General features: G+C 35.0%; 4 protein-coding genes across 4 annotated transcripts; all 4 read left to right on the forward strand.

Annotated features, from left to right (window-relative positions):
• The first annotated feature begins 375 nt into the window (after positions 1–375).
• Positions 376–4,395, forward strand: LOC21389120. Its single transcript, XM_024175135.1, has 7 exons — positions 376–834; positions 1,675–1,837; positions 2,187–2,387; positions 2,459–2,704; positions 2,991–3,138; positions 3,370–3,601; positions 3,937–4,395. Exons 1-7 carry the CDS (start codon positions 471–473, stop codon positions 4,272–4,274), a joined length of 1,692 nt encoding a protein of 563 aa, XP_024030903.1. The 5' UTR covers positions 376–470; the 3' UTR covers positions 4,275–4,395.
• A 1,485-nt stretch (positions 4,396–5,880) lies between these two features.
• On the forward strand, positions 5,881–8,593 carry LOC21389122 (probable serine/threonine-protein kinase PBL7). The gene is made up of 5 exons (XM_024175137.1): positions 5,881–6,094; positions 6,936–7,084; positions 7,201–7,393; positions 7,556–7,944; positions 8,231–8,593. Exons 1-5 carry the CDS (start codon positions 5,881–5,883, stop codon positions 8,591–8,593), a joined length of 1,308 nt encoding a protein of 435 aa, XP_024030905.1.
• Positions 8,594–11,757: 3,164 nt separating this feature from the next.
• Positions 11,758–15,515, forward strand: LOC21389123 (probable protein S-acyltransferase 7). The gene is made up of 5 exons (XM_024175134.1): positions 11,758–12,265; positions 12,905–13,087; positions 13,555–13,851; positions 14,357–14,590; positions 14,695–15,515. The coding sequence occupies exons 1-5, from the start codon at positions 12,164–12,166 to the stop codon at positions 15,220–15,222; spliced, it is 1,344 nt and encodes a 447-aa protein (XP_024030902.1). The 5' UTR covers positions 11,758–12,163; the 3' UTR covers positions 15,223–15,515.
• Positions 15,516–17,010: 1,495 nt separating this feature from the next.
• On the forward strand, positions 17,011–19,336 carry LOC21389124 (double-stranded RNA-binding protein 3). Its single transcript, XM_010112630.2, has 4 exons — positions 17,011–17,232; positions 17,413–17,679; positions 17,817–18,036; positions 18,164–19,336. The coding sequence occupies exons 2-4, from the start codon at positions 17,434–17,436 to the stop codon at positions 18,997–18,999; spliced, it is 1,302 nt and encodes a 433-aa protein (XP_010110932.1). The 5' UTR covers positions 17,011–17,232; positions 17,413–17,433; the 3' UTR covers positions 19,000–19,336.
• The last annotated feature ends 593 nt before the right edge of the window (positions 19,337–19,929 follow it).

Genomic DNA, 19,929 nt, shown 5'->3' on the forward strand with positions numbered 1-19,929 from the left:
CGCATTTATTAAAACCAATTACAATACTTTCAACGATAAAGTGCTAAATGCAAGGAAAAAAAAAAAAAAGAGTTCATCTTATTAATAATTAGAGTTAATTTTTTAACTTAAAAAAAATAATTAGAGTTAATTTCTCCCTTACAAAGAATAGAGGCAACATTACTTACTAGTTTGAAAATACAAAAACTAAAGACTATACAATAAAAAAAAGAAAAAAAAAATACTAAAGTCTAAACTGTTGAGAAAAAGTCGCAGGGGGTGAAAGTGCCGAATTACGAAAACAAGAGGGACACAATTCTAAAACTTTTTTTTTTTTTTTTTTAACCTTTGTTTTCATTAGCTGGAATTGATTGATAGAGTGGAGTAAAGCGTAGAAGCATTTCAAGCTTAGCTTTCAAGTGTTTTGAGCTTCTTCTTCAGCAACAGATCTGTGGCTCTAGATCTAATCGAGTAAAGAAAGAAACAAAACAATGAAAAAGAAAAATCGAGAGAAAGAGGAAATGAGGCACGGTGGATCGAGAAGGAGGCGGGCTTCGATACGGTCGTTTGTAGTGGCCTGCGCGATGATATTTGGCGCCACGGGCCTGTTGATGCTCAATCTGAGAGCCGTTGATCCTCCGACGGGTCCCACTATTCTCACGAATCGAGATTCCGATCCAATTTCTAGAAGCTCCGGCGATGTCGGAAACGGAACTCAGACTCAGGCTCAGACGACAAAAAGAGGAACGAGGCCGTGCGCGACGGTGGAGGAGATGGGAGAGCACTTCAATGGAGGATTCTGGAAAGAGAGTCTTAGAGTCAGAAGAATTATTCTTCGACATTTTTCTCTCAGTGGTACTTTTCTCTTTCTTTTCTTTTTTGAACATTGTAGCTTTCGTTTCAGAGTAGTAAGAGGATTGTCGAATTGGTAATTGTATTTAATTAGGAATTTTGCTTAGTGTTCCTGTTCCAACAAAAACACAAAAGGAAAAACTAATACTTTGTTTATTAGTTGAAGAACTTGAATATACGTATGTGTGTGTGTGTGTGTGTGTGTGTGTGTGTGGAAGGATAGTCTTAGATATTATTTTGTTAGAATGCGATTCAATTAGCAATTTCTTTTCCTAGTCTTAGTTTATAAGCATCAACTTCACATCTTGTTCCAATATATATATATATATATATATATATATATGGATGAGTTCTCAATGGTTACATTTTTGTTTGTGGTTACTCCAATCTTATTAATTGTCATACATGTTTTTGGTCAACTACTGACAATTGAATGTTAGATAAATTAATTGTTTCTATGCTCTGCCTGAAAAACGAATAATCATTATGCAGAGATAAGTACATTGATAATTCACTTTCCTTATGCTAGAACTAGATAGAGCTTATGCTTTTGGATGTTGATAGCTATATTGTCACGTGCCCTGTAAAATTTTCATTTCTGAATAAGAGATCGTAGAACTATTAATGTGTGGTTATTGTGTTAGATTAGAAGAATTGGATTGAGTAAGAAATTTTGCTTGGTGAACCAAAAAATATGGTTTTTTTTTTTGGTGGACTAACAAATTCTTTAGTTGCTGACTATATTCTCATGTGCCACGCCTTGTAAGCTCTGGCATCGGTGGCCTGTGCTTCCTTAGATCAAACTTGTGAGGGATAAATCGCATTCTTGCATTCCAATTTCAGGTGCAACGAGAGTCCGAAATCTTCCTCCCGAGCAATTCTGCCGACATGGTTTTGTGTTGGCCAAAGCATCACAGGCAGGCTTTGGCAATGAAATGTACAAGATTTTAAGTGCTGCAGCATTGAGTATAATGCTAAACCGGTCGCTGATCGTTGGGCAAACCAGGCATATTGGTCCTTTCTCAAGCCTTTCTGTTACGTTTTAAATTGTCTTTTTCAAGGAGTAAAAAAAAAAAAAAAAATCCTAGGAAAAAGATGGTGTTGGGACTTAACCTGACACGTAACAACCGTATACCTCTCATTTGAAAAGTTTCTTGGCATGTACCATCACTCAGTGCTGTCGTGCAGTAGTCTTATGTGGATATTTGTGGTCTCATGAAATGGCTAATAAGCCTAAAAAAGGCATATCCTTGCTTGTATCTCTGTTTGGGTTTTAGATCAGATGTGGACATAGTGCGAAAGTGCTGCCATTTATGCTTTTACTTTGTGCTGATTGCTCTTCTTACATTTTTCAGGGAAAGATTTCCATTTGGGGATTACATTTCTTACTCCAACGTTTCCTTTACTTTGAAAGAAGTCAAGCATCTCTGGAGACAGAATAAATGCGAGAAAAAGTTTGGAAGACGTCTCACTATAAGGACTGATAATTTTGAGAAGCCAACACAGACTAATGTTCTTTGTGGCAACTGGAAGGCATGGAAACAACCCATCATATGGTAAAATAAGAACTTTTCCATATTTCACAAGTCCATAAGGTAATTACAAAGCAGTAACCTCTGTACTGCAGGTTCCAAGGCACAACAGATGCTGTGGCAGTTCAGTTTTTCTTGAAGAACATACACCCTGAGATGAGGAGTGCTGCTTCTGATTTATTTGGACAGTCAGAGGTTCTCCAATCCCGTCCTAATGTATTTGGGGAACTGATGAGGGTCCTCATATCTCCTTCAAAGAGCGTTGAGGAAGCTGTAAATTGGGTTCTTGCTGGTGGAGCTGATCCTGATATTTCATTGCACATGCGGATGCTTATGAACAAGTATAGCAATAAAACTCCAAGTTCTCTTATTCAAATTTTGTCTTTGTAGTGTGAGCACTGAGTAGGAAAAAGTATGCATCCACCTATGTGGAGTCATATGGGAAAAGCAGACCATCAAAAGTGGCTCATGAAACCAACATCTAGTTATGAATTAAATTTGGAGCATATTCATCTCGTAAAAGCTCTGAAACTCATTATTTATATTGGGAATGCTGCATGTTGTGTGTACTTAAAGAGTGTGACCTTGAGCGATTAATGATGCAAGTTCTTGCATTCTATATTTCAGGTCTGTAAGAGCCTTACAGGCAGCTCTGAACTGCATTAAAAAGGCCACAAACAATCTTAGCAAGACCTCAAAACCCAGGGTGGTCGTAGTTTCAGATACTCCCTCCCTTGTGACAAGCATTACACCGGATATTATTAAATTTGCTGAGGTAGTTGTCTGGTGTGCCAATCATGTTATAAACACCCAATTATTACTTCCAACATCATATATAAGCCTCCTATGTAATTTTGAATCGGGGTCATCATACTACCTTTTGAATTCAGACTTTGTTCATATTTTTATTTGGGGCTAAAGACCATATCCGTTTTTTGCTTTTCTTTGACCTAAGCTATTTATGTCTAATTTACTTTCTATCATGAATGACTTGTGCTTTTTGTAGGTACTTCATTTTAATTATGAACATTTTAGAGGAAATATATCAGTGCGTGCCAATAGTTTGCAAGGTCCAGATTTTAGAGTGAAAGATTGGGGTCCGGCACCCAGATGGGTTGCCTTTGTGGACTTCTTTCTCGCTTCACGAGCAAAACATGCTGTTGTTTCTGGAGCTCATAGGCGTGTTGGAACCACCTATGCCCAATTAATTGCAGCGCTTGCCGCAGCCAACAGTTTAGGTACTTCTAGCTCCACAAAATCCGTCTTTTATTTTATGTAATCCTTATGGTGCAATTTGAGTTTCTCGGCAGAAAAAAAGTCCATTTAGATAGGTGGATCATTACCTAGATGATATAACAATAACACAATCAATAATATCTCACATTATAAAAGGTTTTTGAAGCTTCCTTAAAAGCCAGTTTAAGCAATAATAAAGTACCTCGTACTTTTCCCTAGGAAGTGAAATTCCTTGTCGGGTAAGTTCCAACTTAAGGCTTCATACAATTTGAAATATGAACATGAAGAAATAAGTTTGCCTTGTCAAATCTGAATAATTTCTATTTTTCTTTGTCAGGTGATAATGCCACTAGTTCTAGTTTCTCTTTCTTAAGCAGCTTCCAAAGGAACTTGTTGAGAGAAGGTTTGAGGTTTCAGATTGGGTGGGGACATGTCTGGAACAGATTCGCGGGTCTCCTGAGTTGTCACAACCAGCCTCACCAATGTGCCTTCACGCCAGTTCTCCCTCCAGCATGGTGGGATGGCCTATGGCAATCCCCACTTCCCCGGGATGTGCGTAGGTTGGAGGATTTCGGGGTCCAATTGTCTGGCTTGGGTACGATTGACGAAAGTCATCTTCACTCTTTCTGTAATTCAAGGAAAAGTGTTGTGAAAGCAATTCCAATACCATTGTGATAGGCATTGCATCTTATACCTTCATTTTTTGTGTAACCATAGTGACTATGATTATGAGCAAACTTGCTGTTATCTTTCATGCCCTCTCATTTCATCCAATATATTCCAGCAATTTAAGACAATGATTTTGTGGCACGCGGCTGTTTTCTATCAACCTCACACGGGTCCCACAATATATATGCGGGGGAGGGAAAAAAAAGAATAAGAAAGCAGAAAGAAAAAGAAAGCTTGTAAAAGAAACAAAAAAGAAAAAAGAAAGATTGCCCGTTCATTTTGCCGATTCGAGTTTAGAATTCGAGTTTTGCTACAGTAAAAAGCTCTCAGAAACGGTTAAATTTAACTTTTTTGTTACAGTAAAAAGCTCTCACACAAAATCACATCTCAACTCACATTACAAATTCGAATCAGCGAAGTGAATGGGCTCATGACTGAAGTTTTTCATATTTTTAAATAGATTATTGTACTAGATGGAAAAATTTTATCCCGTGAGTTGAAATTTAACAAAAATTTTAAAATATTATAAATATAGCAAAAATTACATACTGTAGTTATTATCATAATGATGTTATATTTTGTACTATATAATGATTAGTCATTAAAATAATGATATCAAAATTTTCTATTCTTGTAATATTTTTAGAATTTTGCAATATTTAAATCTACTATTCAAATTTTACTATGTGTGTAAAGAGCCCAATTTTTAATCCATAATCTACGAGGAGAAACTTCTTTTTATATCAGGATTTATAGGTTAGCACGAGATGGATGTGGATGCCCATTGGTAAGACCACATTTTAGAAATCCTTCCTTGTCTTGTTTTTTTCAAGAAAAAAAGGGTATGAGATGATCAATGATGGTAGAGAACCAAATTAATTGAAAATTTGATTACAGCCTTAATTATTATAGAATGTATAACTCAGACTTGATAAAATCTAAATATTAGTCAATTGATAAAATATTTCTCATCGTCATTATTAGTTCCTAAAGCTCCCTCGCAGTTTTTCACGTCTTCTAATTTCTAACTGCTATAACGACCAATTATTTTATTATATTTTTACTCATATATATGGTATGTTTAAGAAATGGACTAATGAGAACTAGTAAAGTAAACCTCGTTGGAGAGGAAAAAAATAACGAAGATTAAAAAGAAAAAAAAAAGGAAAGAAAATCACTGCGCAAATCTACGAAATGGTGATCGTACTGGGATGGAACTGATTGAAGAATATATATATAATATTTATAGTAATATAATATTTATAGTAATATATGCATATCCACGTAGGAAAATCCAAAAGAATACATAAACTATAAAATGATGATCTGATGAGAGAGAGAGAGAGAGATAGTTGATCATAAGGATCAGTTCCAAGCTAAAAAATAAAAGAAAAATAAAGAAAAGAAAGAATATTGTTGTTAGAATTCAAAAAAAGTATAATTCACGTATCAAGTGTCCATCCATTGAGGAGGTAATATATTATCTTGCTTTGGTAGTTCTTGCTTCTTCTTCTTCTTCTTCTTCTTTATCTCGTTTGTTTCTTTGTTTTGTTCTGCCTTTGCTGTTTCTTCATGATATTATCGTTATTTATCATTTTGCATTACAGCCAAAATGAGTCTCTGCTCATGTTTCTGGTCCAAGAAGAATAAGAAGAAAGACGACAAGAAGGTCAAGAACGATGAAGAAGATGACGTCAACGTTAATGAGGAACAAGATCAGTCTCCAGATCAGCAGAATGTTCCAGAAGTATCATCTTCCGCTGAGCAGAATGTTCCAGAAGTATCATCTTCCGGTCAGCAGAATGTTCCAGAAGCATCATCGTCCGGTCAGTTCTTCAGTTTGCATTTCTCTCAAACCATTTCTTCTTGAACCAATGAACATGAATTATATATTGATATATGACATGTTTTTGTTTTATTGTTTCTTTAATTTTGATCAATTTGCTAACGTTAAAGTACAAGTTCCAAAACGTTTTTCTTTCTTCCTTAACCATACTTCAATTTCGTTTATTTGACTGTCTTGCACTCTCAGTGGATGTAAATTAACTAGTTTTGTTCAACTTTTCATAATAGTACTTTCGTATATAACTAGTATTAATTTTCATGTTAACTCATTAATAGATTTTTCTATGCATGATATACCAGTTTTCAGTAGTCAAAATTACTTCTTGATTCTATTATAGTATTTAATAATTAAAATTACCCAGATTCTAAACAGTAGATCTCTGTATGTAGAAACGTATCTTCTTGAAGCGAAAATCTTAATCACTGTTGTTCTTTTAACTTCAAGAACCAAAGGGATGTGAATCTTGTTTAAAGTATTGAGTTGCTTAATCCATGAAAGATAGTAGAGATGAGAAAAAAGAAATTGTTCAAATCAAATAGCTATATATATCACACACACACAATCAAATAGCTATATATAAGGTAAGAACTCAGTCAAAAGAACTATTCAATCTTGATCCTTAAATCGAAACATTTTGAATCTCATTCTATATATTGTTGTATATCCTTACACTAACCTGTTTTGAGTCGCGATATATATTCAAATTATAACTAAACTGGTATTATAAGTAATGTCTTCCTTGCACTTTTGGCGTACTAGTACTAGAACTTCTGTTTGTTTTATGGAACACTGGAGATCTCAAAGAAACATGTTTGGATTAGGACCAAGCGATGTCGTTCCTAACACCGATAAAAAACGTGCTCAACTGTTCACCTACTCGGAGCTTGTTTCCGCGACAAACAATTTCAAAACCTTAATTGGGGACGGCGGATTTGGAGCTGTATACAAAGGGAAGTTGGATACAGATCAGGTGATCTTTCTCACATACTTAGTTCAATAAAATAAAATGATATTCATTCGTGATTAATTAATGGTAAGTTTTACGACTGATTAACAATTAATTTGAGTTGCATGGTTCTATTGAAGCAGGTTATTGCCGTTAAAAGACTCGATAGGGAAGGTCCACAAGGAGATAGGGAGTTTCTAGTGGAATCTCACATGCTTTGTGTCCTAAGCCATCCTAACCTTATCACTTTGATTGGTTACTGCTCTGAATATGACCATCGTCTTCTTGTTTATGAATACATGCCTTTAGGCTCCTTGGCTGATCACCTTTTTGGTAATTTCTTTAAAAATAAAAAATACAAAAAGAAAAAAACCCTTTTTCTCATGTCTCTTTGATAATTAAGCAAAACTCATTTTCTGTAATATCATCATTCTAAATTTGTGCTATGTATTGGATTATATATATATGTATGTATATATATATATATATATGCAGGTTCTATAAGTAAGAAGGAGCCACTTGATTGGAATACCAGAATGAAGATAGCAGTTGGTGCAGCCAAAGGGATGGAATATCTTCACCACAAAGCAGACCCACCAGTGATATATAGGGACCTAAAACCATCAAACATATTATTGGGAGATGGGTTCCACCCAAAGCTATCTGATTTTGGGCTTGCTCACTTTGGCCCAACTGGAGAGAAGGACCATATCACCACCAGGGTTGTAGGAACCCATGGTTACTGTGACCCAGAATATCTCTTATCTGGAAAGTTGACAATTAAGTCTGACATCTACAGCTTTGGAATGTTATTGCTTGAGCTGGTCACTGGACGCCAGGCCCTTGATGACTCCCAGGGTCATATGGAATTTCTCATTGGCTGGGTAATTAACTTTACTTTATTCTAAGTCAACATATTATTAACTATATATTAAGTAGATCAATCATACGTAGAATCCATCTTATACGTGACTTCTTTGTAGTGTCACTTAATAACATTGCTCTTAAAAATTTGTTTTATGTACATAAATGTAGTTTCGAACATGTTTAAACTTTAAAGTAATATTATTGTATCCGACGCCGCAACTCATATAAGTGTAGGACCCACATACCAACCACGTGCATGGCTCGTGCTTATTTTTAATTTCTTTTTTCTTCCTTAATTTTCAGGTAAAACCCTTAATGGAAGACAACAAGATGGGGCAAATAGCAGATCCTAGGCTGAGAGGTGAGTTCCCAGAGGGTTCATTGGAGAAGGCCTTGAACTTGGCTGCAATGTGTGTCCAACAAGATGCCACACTACGTCCTGGCATGACCGATGTGGTGCGCAGTTTGATCGAATTAGCATCTCATAAGTACGAGAAAGTAGTAGTTGATGATGACAAAATTACACAAGTGGCTGATGAAGGATCTTCAACAACAAGCACTAGGTTGGTTTTACGCAAGAAGGGCAGATTGGAGCGAGGGCGGGAAGTGGCTGAGGCCAAGAGTTGGGGAGAGAGTAGCAGACAAGATAAACAAAGGCATATATAGCACAACAACCTCACCCATTATTATATATATTGACCTAATAATTTATAGTTGTGTATATATATTAGTACTGTATTATTATAAGTTGGTAGTGGCATTGGTTTAGAAAGGAGGGATATAGTCATGAGTAAGAGAATTCCCCAACTCATTTGAGGTATATATTTCATTGAGATCTATGTTAATTGTGCATATATAGTACATTTTTGGGAGGGGCACATTTATATAATGTTCATATTGAAGACAAATGACAGTACACTTGCAAATGGAAATGAGAGTTTTGAGAAATATATACCTTATTCCCGAAGCTACTGTTGAGTATACACAAGCAAATTGCGATCTTCCCTTTTAGCCTTTCCCATATTTTGTTACATGTCTTCAGACAATGAACTGCTATAAATCATGGTTAGTGAGATCCCCAAAGTATTGGTGTGATGGTGTGATGTATATTTGAACAATAACTTTACGTGTATTTTTTAGACAAAATTGAACAACAACTTTATAAGAAAGCCAAAGACGATCTCGTTTCTGCATAAAAACGAATAAAAGAGGGAGGGAGGGAGGGAATAAGTTTTGTTTCCTTCTTTTATTGAAATATGGGATAATATTAATACAAAGAGAGCAATGAACAGCAAATCGGTTCTCGGTTGTTTCCTTCTTTTATGTTGTTGTTTTTTCACCCTCACAAGTAAAAAACAAAACAAAAGGGGTCTACTATATTAAACATGAGTACTTACTTATTATATACATGTTTAATTTTTTTAAAATAGTAATGAGTACACGTATCTTACTAGATGTTAAATAAGATTTTTATTTATGTGCTTTTTTCATTACGTTCATTAAGCAAGGTAATTAAAACTTGCTTTGGGAAACAAAACAAAAGGGGTCTACTATATTAAACATGAGTACTTATTATATACATGTTTAATTTTTTTAAAATAGTAATGAGTACACGTATCTTACTAGATGTTAAATAAGATTTTTATTTATGTGTTTTTTTCATTACGTTCATTAAGCAAGGTAATTAAAACTTGCTTTGGGAAATCACAGGGCCACCTTAAGATGCATAATTGTCAGTGGAAAGAAAAGAGGTTGGGCACACATGACTACACAAAGCCCAATAAGAAATCAATTAAATATATATATATATATATATATGTGTGTGTGTGTGTGTGTGTGTGTGTTTGTATAGAATGACACACAACTACTCATCATCATTGAGATTGAGAGTTACTGTAAGAGAGAATAGGGGGGTCATCATTCTTAGCTGCGTAGCATCAATTTTATACTCACCTCTTTTTTCTTTCTTTTTTTTTTTTTTTTTTTTTTTTTTTTTGGGTGTATTTTTTTTTTTTTGGGTGCATATATGCTCTTTATTTAGCTCATATAGGGACTCTTTTTGCAGAATTGCTCCCCATAAGGTTTTGGGTGGATAAAGTAAGTTATATGCAATTTGACCTTAATAGAGCCATAGCCAATTCTTCTCATACTTCATCTTCTAATTTTATCATTTTTTTTATTATGAACGAAATGGATGAAAGTGTAAACAAAGAAGGGGAAAATAACCGATAATGAAGTTTGTTATTTTGCTTGCCTCATTTCTAAGCAAAAGTGAGCATCTTTAGGTTTATGAAAGGGAAATTAACAATTTTTCAAGATTCAACCGGGGACATTTTGTCACCAAATTGTCTCGTTGCAATGTGGCAGGTCAATATAAGGTGTTCTTTTTAGTTAAAGAAAAATCTCTTTAATGTCCCAATCCATGCATGGATGATGGATCACATGTATCTATTACACGAGTGAGTCAAAAAACAAAAAGAAAGCATTGGATAAAAAAGTAAATTTTTAGGGGATAAAAAGAAAATAATTCTATATGTAGCACACAAAAACACGTATTTACATGAGGAAAATGATTTTGAGATTATCTAATGTTTAAAAATATGCAACATCACTAAGGCCAGTTTGGTAGTGCTGTAGATTTAAAAAAATATATTATTAGCTGTGTTGAAAAAAAATAACTGTTACAAAAAATAACTGAGTATTTAATAAATTGTAATTATATAAGTATTGATTCTAAGAGTATTATAAGTATTATAAAAGTTTCATTAATTGTATTTAAAAGTGATTGCCGCATATTTTAAAAATTAAAGTTGTATTTGGGCCGCTTTTGATTTTGAGTGTAAATTCTTTAAAAATTATTTAAGAATAACTTTTTATGGGTTTTACTAAACACAAATTTCAACTGTAAATGACTAAGGAATTAATTTTAGGCTCCAAAAATCATTACTACCCTACGTAAAAGTAAGTTGCTTATATTAAGATCTAAAAAGGAAAAAAAAAAAGAACATTTTGATCGGATACAAAAATACACCAAAGGTATTCATAAGTTCAGTCTAATTTAAAAGCTTTTCTAGCATGATTTTGATTGTGGTTTAATGGGTTTAAGAAATCCGCATTAATGTTAGAAGTTAAGGGGTTGTTATTTTACATTTTTAAGTTAGGGTGACTTAAGTAATGATCATGAGTTAAGTTTGAGTTATAATTTAAGTTGAAATTGTAACTTGAGTTTGTGTTTGGATGTGCATAAATTGAGAATTTATTTGAGTTTGTGTTTGGGTGGGTCAAAATTTAAATTTGTATTTAGATAGTATTTTAATAAAAACTCAATGGTGATGAAAAATTTAATAGGGTATATGAGTGAGGTTTTATTCGTATTTTTATTGTGAATGCATAGAAAAAAAATCTTCTTAATAAGAATTAAAATAAAAAAATCATGACATTTTTAAGAATAGAAAAATAATGTTTATTAACTTGAGTTCGATTTTATAAACTTGAATTGAAGATAAAATTTAATTTAAATTTAGTCTCAAACTTGAGTTCAAACTCAAATTTTATAAAATAATATAAACTTAAATAAAATTATAATTTGAATTTAAATTTTTTTAAAATTTTGTGACAAAAGAACAACCCTTAAAAGAAAGAAAAAAAAAAAAAAGAATGGGGAAAGGGTATTATTTGTGAGTTTAGTGGAGAAGAAAGTCAAATTGAGGAGAAGAGTGTGGAGATTAATTATGGGACCCAAAGCCAAAAGCCAAAAATGAAATTCACAACTACACATCACAACACATCATATTCATTAGCAATTAGCACACCTGTGTCCACCACAACAATAGCAGCTGAGGCCTCACATTCTCTGTTGTCTCAAAAAAAAAAAAAAAAAGTGCTCTTCAATGTCAGTGTAAGAGACCAATCATTCCACGCCACCTCACCCCACTACCTCCTGTAAAGCACGAACACCCCCAACAGTCTTAGCATCTCTCTCTCTCTCTCTCTCTCTCTCTGTGTTCGTTTCTCTCTCTCTCCCCCAAAACTAAGTCCTCAGCATCAAGAAAACCCCTTTTCTCCACCTCGCGTGTCGAAACCCTAGGACGAAGCCTTCGCAGAGTACACAGCGTTTCAGCTCTTCTTCTTCGAATGTGTTTCGCTCTCTGTAATTCGTCGAATCGAGGGATCTGAGAATCGGATTGAAAGCGCCGTCATTTCGAGCGTGGCTGAGGGAGGGAGAGAGGTAGAGAAATGTACGTGGTGCCTCCGCCGCAGCGCTCCGATCCGGCGTCGTCTGGATCGGCCATGGGTCCCGCCGATTTGAGGGTTTACCAAGCTTGGAAAGGCAGCAATGTGAGTCGAGTCTCCATTCTATTTTACTTTTCGGTTTTCGTCGTGATTAATTTACCAAGATTACGTTTTTTTGCCTTCGGATTAATTAGCATTTCAATAATTTTGATCCTGCTAGGAAAAGTAATAGAATTTGTCTATATATATAATTATTATTTTGAGGGTATTTGTGTCCCCTTAAGCTAAATATAATGTTTTTGTCTATTTTGTAGTAATTAATTTGAGAAATATTTAATAACTCCTGTGAAACTTTTGGTTTTGGATTGAGCTAGTTCAGTTTCCTTGTAAAGGTTTATTGAATATGATAGTTGGAATACTCTTTCTGGGTTCTGTTGACGATAGTTTCACAACTCTTATTATTGTTTTATGTCTGGATTTTGCATTCTGTAGTTCTCGTCCCAGTTACAATTACAGAATTTGCTAATTTGTTTTGGGATGTTTATGCCCCTTAACTAAATATATACTTTGGTGTATTTTATAAGTTAATTATTAAGAAATAATTCGAATAGCCCTGTTAAGCTTTGGTTTTGGAATAAATTTATTCAATTTTCTTTTGAAGTCCTATTGAAGGTGAAAATGATGGTGATAATACTTATTCCTGGTTCTGTTGAGGTTTTCACACGTCTAGTTTTTGTTTTGCAGAAATTCTTTCTTCAAGGAAGGTTTATCTTTGGGCCAGATGTGAGATCTCTGGGCTTGACCATATTTCTTATTGTTGCTCCCGTCACGATTTTCTGCATCTTTGTTGCCAGAAAACTGATGGATGACTTCGGCCATCACTGGGGGGTATTGATAATGGTTGTTGCTGTCGTGTTCACACTTTATGTGAGTTCTTTCCTTTGTTCATTGACAAAATTTTACCCTTTCATGTATGTTTGAATCTTGGAAATTTATATAAATCATAATGGATTGTTGGATGAAGCAATTTGTTTCTAGTGCTAGTTGCTCGTGCAATATATATTTAGTATTGGTGTATACAAGAATAGCTTGATTGTTTTCCGTAGTATTAGTATAGTTCCTTTACATGCTGGTAAGAAAGGATAGGGAGAGTGTCAGGCTCCGGATTAACATTTTTTTAGGTGCTTCCTTCTGGTGGGCATGGTTGTTTTTGCATGTGCTTGATTCAATGCTCACAGTTGTGCATAAAAACACTGATGTTCCCACCATATTTTTAGCTTTGATGTTGATGAAGACTAGAAAGTATTATTTTGTCACTTCATACATCTTGTAATGACCATGGCTAATGCTAAAGCTAAACAAATCTAAGATGACACGAATGTTCTTATTCTCAGGTATTGGTTCTTCTCCTGCTAACCTCTGGAAGAGATCCTGGTATAATTCCCCGCAATGCTCACCCTCCAGAGCCAGAAGGATATGATGGGAGTATGGATGTTGGGGCAGGACAAACTCCTCAGTTGCGCTTGCCCCGAATCAAGGAAGTAGAGGTCAATGGAATGACTGTTAAGATCAAGTATTGTGACACTTGTATGCTTTATAGGCCTCCTCGCTGCTCCCACTGTTCAATCTGCAATAACTGTGTGGAACGATTTGATCACCACTGCCCCTGGGTTGGGCAGTGTATAGGGCTGGTGCGTGCTTTTTTGTATGGTATCATGTCTTATGCTTGCTTTTCTAAGCATTCAAATTTATAAATTTGCATGCTCGTGTTATATGCAGCATATTGGGAAAAGGTTATTGAGGTTATATTTTTGCATTTTGTATCACTATATGTATGGTGGGTTTCTAATTAGTGGCTCAAGCCTGGATCCTTGAGAACACAATCAAAATGGTTTAGGAACTTCCTTAAGTCGTCTCTCATAATTGATCTTTTCTGGTTCTGTTTAAATTTGAAAAATAAACAATTCTTTTGAAGGGAAGAGAATGCAGAATGGTCTAACTTGTTTCAGAATATAATTGTTTAAAATGTATACATAATGTTTCAACTTTCTTCCCATGGCGTTGTTTTTAATCACTGTACCCATGGAAGATTCTTTTCTTTGATTGTGATCCTAGTGAAAGTGAAATTATTATTAATATGGTATTTGTCACTTATGAATGTGGACAGAATCTGAACAATCACTAATTTGGTTGCAGCGAAATTATAGATTCTTCTTCATGTTTGTCTTCTCAACGACCCTTCTTTGTATATACGTATTTGCATTCTGCTGGGTCTACATCCGGAGGATTATGAGCACGGAAGACACCACAATTTGGAAAGCAATGATCAAAACTCCAGCATCCATTGTGCTAATAGTTTATACTTTCATAGCAATGTGGTTTGTAGGTGGGCTTACTGCTTTCCATTTTTACCTCATCAGCACGAATCAGGTGAGAGATCCACCATGATGTCGCTCCTCTTTAGCTCTGAATTCTGTCAAGTTCTTTATTATCTGAAACACAAATTCTCTGTTTATGGACATTTGCTTTTGCAGACTACATATGAGAATTTCCGGTATCGATATGATAGGCGAGCCAACCCCTACAACAAAGGAGTCCTTGAGAACTTCAAGGAGATATTCTGCACAAGCTCTCCTCCATCCAAAAACAATTTCAGGGCGAAGGTACCGAGGGAAGCCGGGTTCCCTCCTGCTCGATTAGGCGGTGGAGGTTTTATGAGTCCAAACATGGGAAAAGCTGTGGAGGACATAGAAATGGGCAGAAAAACAGTATGGGGTGACTTGGGTGCTGGGGCCGATCATTTTGAAGGGCAGCTTAACAACAATGATCGGGTGAATGTAAAGGAAAGTGATTTAGGTGAAGTATCCCCGGACATAAGGACTACCGTCGATGAAACAGCAGATCGTGGTGGAATGCATCCCAGGCGATCCAGCTGGGGAAGAAAAAGTGGAAGCTGGGACATGTCGCCTGAAGTTCTTGCTCTTGCAGCTAGAGTGGGAGAACCAAACCGTGTGGGTGGGAGTACTAGCGGCACTTTTACAACTGAGGGCCGACAAGCATAACTGAAACACTGAAGACCGTCGGATGTTACACATTGGGGATCTAATTTTGGAGTGGTTATAAGGTTAGCCATCTGTGCACGTTGGGGATCTAATTTGGGGGGAATATGGAGTGGTTCTAAGGTTAGCCATCTGTGCTTTGTTCATTCAACTCTCGCATTGATATTCTGAGCAATGTGGGATTAACTCTTTTCTCTGGCTGGATGTTTGTAAGTTTGGTTTGGCCATTGTGCTTTTTTAGGAAGGAAATGGTGTTTGTATGAGTGAGCTTTTATTCAGCCTTTGATTTTTTTATTGCTGTTGTGGAATTAGTTAGCATCTAATTGTCTTGCAATTATGGAATTAGATCTCCCTCTCTTGGTTCTTTTTTCTTAGGGACAGTTATGTGCAAGTATATACATAATATAATATAATATAATATATATGTTTCAAGAATCATGCTTGAGAATAAGTCACCACCTTTCCTTTGCTAGCTTCAGCTGATGCGATACATGATTTATTGCTGACATTTTTTCCTTAACAGAAGTAGCTAAAAAATTTGAATAAAATGTACATATAATTTTTTTAAAAAAATTATCACGTCAAATGTTAGACAAAAGTTGATGAAACAAATTAAAGCACTATTCTTTCTTCCAAACAAATAGAGTCTCAATCCACTCTAGAGTGGAATGTTATTGTCAAACGGCAGGCAAGCCAGTGTCGTTTGTTTTTGTTTTTGTTTTTTTTTGTTTTTTTGTGGTGGCGCAAACTTCCAAAACGTGGAGTAAATAACTAGCCAGAACCCATAATGATCGCAATAACGACTTAACGGGATGACTGAGCAATCAATCTTTAAGGATTCAGTAAGAAAACTTTTGCAAGTAGAAAAAAAAAAGAAGAAATGAACAAAATTGAAAAAACTCAATTAATTTCCCAAGTAGCTTACACGTATACTCACGATCAAAAGAAAGGTACATCTATTTCTTGAGTTTTTTAACTTTAACATAAAAAATTAGAGAGTATAAGGGATTGTTGGGATTAGTTTTTTTTTTTTTTTTTTGGGTTAAAAGGGCATCTTTGTAATGTTGACACACACACACATATGCATATATATATATATATATATTAATATATGTATATACACACACACATCCACAAAGCATTGTTTTGCCAAAAAATACACGTATACTCACGATCAAAAGAAAGGTACATCTATTTCTTGAGTTTTTTAACTTTAACATAAAAAATTAGAGAGTATAAGGGATTGTTGGGATTAGTTTTTTTTTTTTTTTTTTTGGGTTAAAAGGGCATCTTTGTAATGTTGACACACACACACATATATATATATATATATATATTAATATATGAATGTAAGAAAAATTACAGGAAGTGTCAATGTAGTAATCCTATATATATATATATATATATTTTTTTTTTAAAAAGAGTCGAAGTGTGGGTGACTGGGTGTGAGGTAACTGTCTAGTCAACGAATTTCCTAGAGTGGAGTAGGCGGTAGAGTCAAAGGAGAAAAGCTGGCTTTTTTGTAACCCACAGTCTACTCTCAGGGACTCTTTCATAATTTCACAACCCCCTACCTTCCCAAAAGTTCTTTGTAAACAAAACAAAAATAATTAATAAAGAGTTTAAAAGAAGGAAAAACGAGACAGGTTCTCGGTTCAAAATCCTTGTTGCTAGAAATCTGTGCTGTATTGGGAAAGACTGATTTACAAAATCTGTCGTTAAATCCTATTTTCTCACAAGGGGGTTGAAAACATTAAATGTAGCATATAAAAATTGCAATTAAATAAAGAGATGAGATAGGGAATATAATATAAAATAATAATAACAATAATAACAATTCAACTACAGACTCCTCATATCTTCTAATTTCTAAAGCTCAAAGCTTCATTTTTCCATTCTTTTATTATTATAACTCTTTTTCACTTGACACAGTGAAGAAGACATTATAGTTTGGTGCTTCTCTCTAAGCCTCCTCAAAACCAATGTAGGATTTTGAAAATCTGGTGAACACAGGTGAGTTTTTTCCTTAACTTTTCAATGGTTCAAATCATGTTTTCCCTTTATCCCTGTATAATAAGTTTTATTTATTTCACACTTTTCCAATTTGTTCTAGTCCTCTTAGCCCCTTGAATATAATGGGTTGATTTTGGTTTTTTAAAATGTTTTTTTTTTTTTTCTTTTTTTTTTTTTTAGGTTTTGTGAAAAGACAGAGATATGTATAAGAATCAACTGCAGGAGCTTGCACAAAGAAGCTGTTTTAATCTTCCTTCATATGCTTGCATAAGAGAAGGGCCGGATCATGCACCAAGATTCAAAGCTTCTGTCAACTTCAATGGTGAGATCTTTGAGAGTCCAAGCTATTGCTCCACTCTTAGGCAAGCTGAACATGCAGCTGCTGAAGTTGCCCTCAATGTTCTCTCCACTAGAGGACCTTCTAGGTCCTTAACTGCTAGAGTTCTTGTATGTTGCTTTAACTTTCTTTTACTAATACTCCTATATATACATATATACATATATGCATATATATGTATGTATATGTATATGTATATGTATATATATTTTCTTTTCTTACTTTGTTCCATTAATCTTGGTTTAAGGATGAGACTGGGATTTATAAGAACCTCCTTCAAGAGACCGCCCACAGAGCAGGTCTAAGGCTCCCAGTGTACACCACAGTAAGATCAGGTCCTGGGCATGTCCCAACTTTCACTTGTACTGTGGAGCTTGCTGGGATGAACTTCACTGGTGAGTCTGCGAAAACCAAGAAGCAAGCTGAGAAGAATGCTGCTATTGCTGCCTGGTCTGCCTTGAACAAAAGTAACCACTTCTAATTCTTTCTTTCTTTCTTTTTTTGTTTTTGGTTAAATTGTTTTGTGTTTTTACTTGAAGCATTGATCAGATATTAGATTTATTTATTTATTTATTTATTTATTTTAACATTCAGTGCCAAGATTGGGTTCATTGACAACAAACAAAGTGGACTCAAATGAGGAACAAGAGAAGGCAAGTGTCACAAGGGTCCTCTCAAGTTTGAGACCAAAAGATCATGATGGCAACAAGCATATCAAGAGGAGGGATCAAAACCCACCAAAGAGAATCTTCAGAAGTACTCATCAAGGAGACAATAATCACATTCCTGATGAAAGATGGAAGCTTATGGATCTGCTGATGGATTTGGGTCAAGAAAGTTCATTGCAAAAACACATAAACTCCTTTGCATCTCTTCTCCCTCCACCTCCCCCTAGAACTGCTTCAAAGATATTACCACCATTACCAACAACAACAACTACAACTTTACCATCTCATAAATGTCCTCCTGCATACTCATCAAATAGGCCAATTCCAGTGCAAGTCAGAAGCAGATCATCACACATTACTCCCCCTAAATTGGATCAAGACCATCAAAAGGATGAGGAAGAATGGCTTAGTGGGAAGCTATCTACATATAACACTGGAAAGCTTGCAACTTTTGGAGCATGTCCAATGGCCTCATCATCATCATCATCAGGCATTAATAAGTTGATTAGTCACAATAATATTCCAAGAACAATGTACACCGGACAATTTCCTCATCCACACAGGATTGCCCCAGCTGTTCAGATCAGATCAGTGATCCCAGTATGTGCAGCACCACCACAATCAACAACAGCTAAAGAAACTTCAAAGTCAATCTCAAATGCTTCTTCTTCTTCTTCTACTACTTCTACTTTGGTCTCCACAGAACAAGGAGGAGGAGAGGTGTCATCAGCTACCTCCAAGTTCAGTAAGCTACAATTATGAGGATTTAAAAAAAAAATGTGATTATCTAAAGCAAACCCCATAATAAGAAGTTCTTTTTAAGAATTTTGCTTTGTTAATTGTTATGTTTTTTTGAGGGGAGAAGATGAGTGTTTTTTTGTTTTAAGGGGGTGTTATCTAAACTTGTATTTAAGTACCAAAGAGGGGTTAGTATAGAAATTAGAAGGGTCACATATACCATGGTTTTGCCTCATGGGTCAGTGATGGAATTTGATAAGCGACAATTGGGGTTTATGTATAATTTCAAACTTTGACATGTATTTACTTCAGAGAGAAAGCGGGTAGTAATAAATGAGATGTTGAGGAGTAGTTAGCAGAAGATCAGTGAGGGGATAGCTTAAAAAAAGTTGAGAATTCTACTATGGCTAGATTTTGTCAGTTTTATATGTTTTTTTTATTGCAACATAATTTTGATCATTTAATATTTGTCACCCGTAGAGTGCAATACTTTACCATAGAAAGCTTTAAAAATAAAAAATAAAAATAAAAAACAGAGAGAGAGAGTTTTGAGGTGTGGAATGGGGGCAGATAAGGGTAGCATTGAAGGCAAAGTGAAGAGGAGGAGCAGACAATAGTAGTGATAAACGCATTGCAATTAATTACTCGTTCAGAAATATTCAATGGTCCTCACTTCCACCATTAAATGCCTTCTGCCCTCCTTTCCTTATCTCCTTTCTCTCCTATTTAATACCCTCATTTTTTTTTTGACATTTATATATCATATTGCATGCTTCAAATATATTACCAAAAAAAAAAAAAAAAAAAAAAAAACCTAGTATCAGACTAACTAATTAGTATATTAAAACTGGTATAGGCTGATTTTCTTTTAGATTTTGTTGTGTGACAATTTCTTTAACTATTTCAAATATTAAATTTCCGTATGTATCACTTACCATTAACATTTGCTATTAT

The sequence above is a fragment of the Morus notabilis genome, unplaced genomic scaffold, assembly GCF_000414095.1.
Source record: "Morus notabilis unplaced genomic scaffold, ASM41409v2 Scaffold136, whole genome shotgun sequence".
Classification (NCBI taxonomy): Eukaryota; Viridiplantae; Streptophyta; class Magnoliopsida; order Rosales; family Moraceae; genus Morus; species Morus notabilis.

Bases quoted from the DNA above. Each gene is read 5' to 3' on its own strand.
- LOC21389120 (XM_024175135.1), top strand. From the start codon at position 471: ATGAAAAAGAAAAATCGAGAGAAAGAGGAAATGAGGCACGGTGGATCG. The intron at 2,388-2,458 runs GTAAAATAAGAA...TCTGTACTGCAG, and splicing joins TGGAAACAACCCATCATATG to GTTCCAAGGCACAACAGATG. The intron at 3,602-3,936 runs GTACTTCTAGCT...TTTCTTTGTCAG, and splicing joins TGCCGCAGCCAACAGTTTAG to GTGATAATGCCACTAGTTCT.
- LOC21389122 (XM_024175137.1), top strand. From the start codon at position 5,881: ATGAGTCTCTGCTCATGTTTCTGGTCCAAGAAGAATAAGAAGAAAGAC. The intron at 7,085-7,200 runs GTGATCTTTCTC...GTTCTATTGAAG, and splicing joins GGAAGTTGGATACAGATCAG to CAGGTTATTGCCGTTAAAAG. The intron at 7,945-8,230 runs GTAATTAACTTT...CTTAATTTTCAG, and splicing joins TGGAATTTCTCATTGGCTGG to GTAAAACCCTTAATGGAAGA.
- LOC21389123 (XM_024175134.1), top strand. From the start codon at position 12,164: ATGTACGTGGTGCCTCCGCCGCAGCGCTCCGATCCGGCGTCGTCTGGA. The intron at 12,266-12,904 runs GTGAGTCGAGTC...TTTGTTTTGCAG, and splicing joins AAGCTTGGAAAGGCAGCAAT to AAATTCTTTCTTCAAGGAAG. The intron at 14,591-14,694 runs GTGAGAGATCCA...TTGCTTTTGCAG, and splicing joins ACCTCATCAGCACGAATCAG to ACTACATATGAGAATTTCCG.
- LOC21389124 (XM_010112630.2), top strand. From the start codon at position 17,434: ATGTATAAGAATCAACTGCAGGAGCTTGCACAAAGAAGCTGTTTTAAT. The intron at 17,680-17,816 runs GTATGTTGCTTT...TCTTGGTTTAAG, and splicing joins CCTTAACTGCTAGAGTTCTT to GATGAGACTGGGATTTATAA. The intron at 18,037-18,163 runs GTAACCACTTCT...TTTAACATTCAG, and splicing joins CTGGTCTGCCTTGAACAAAA to TGCCAAGATTGGGTTCATTG.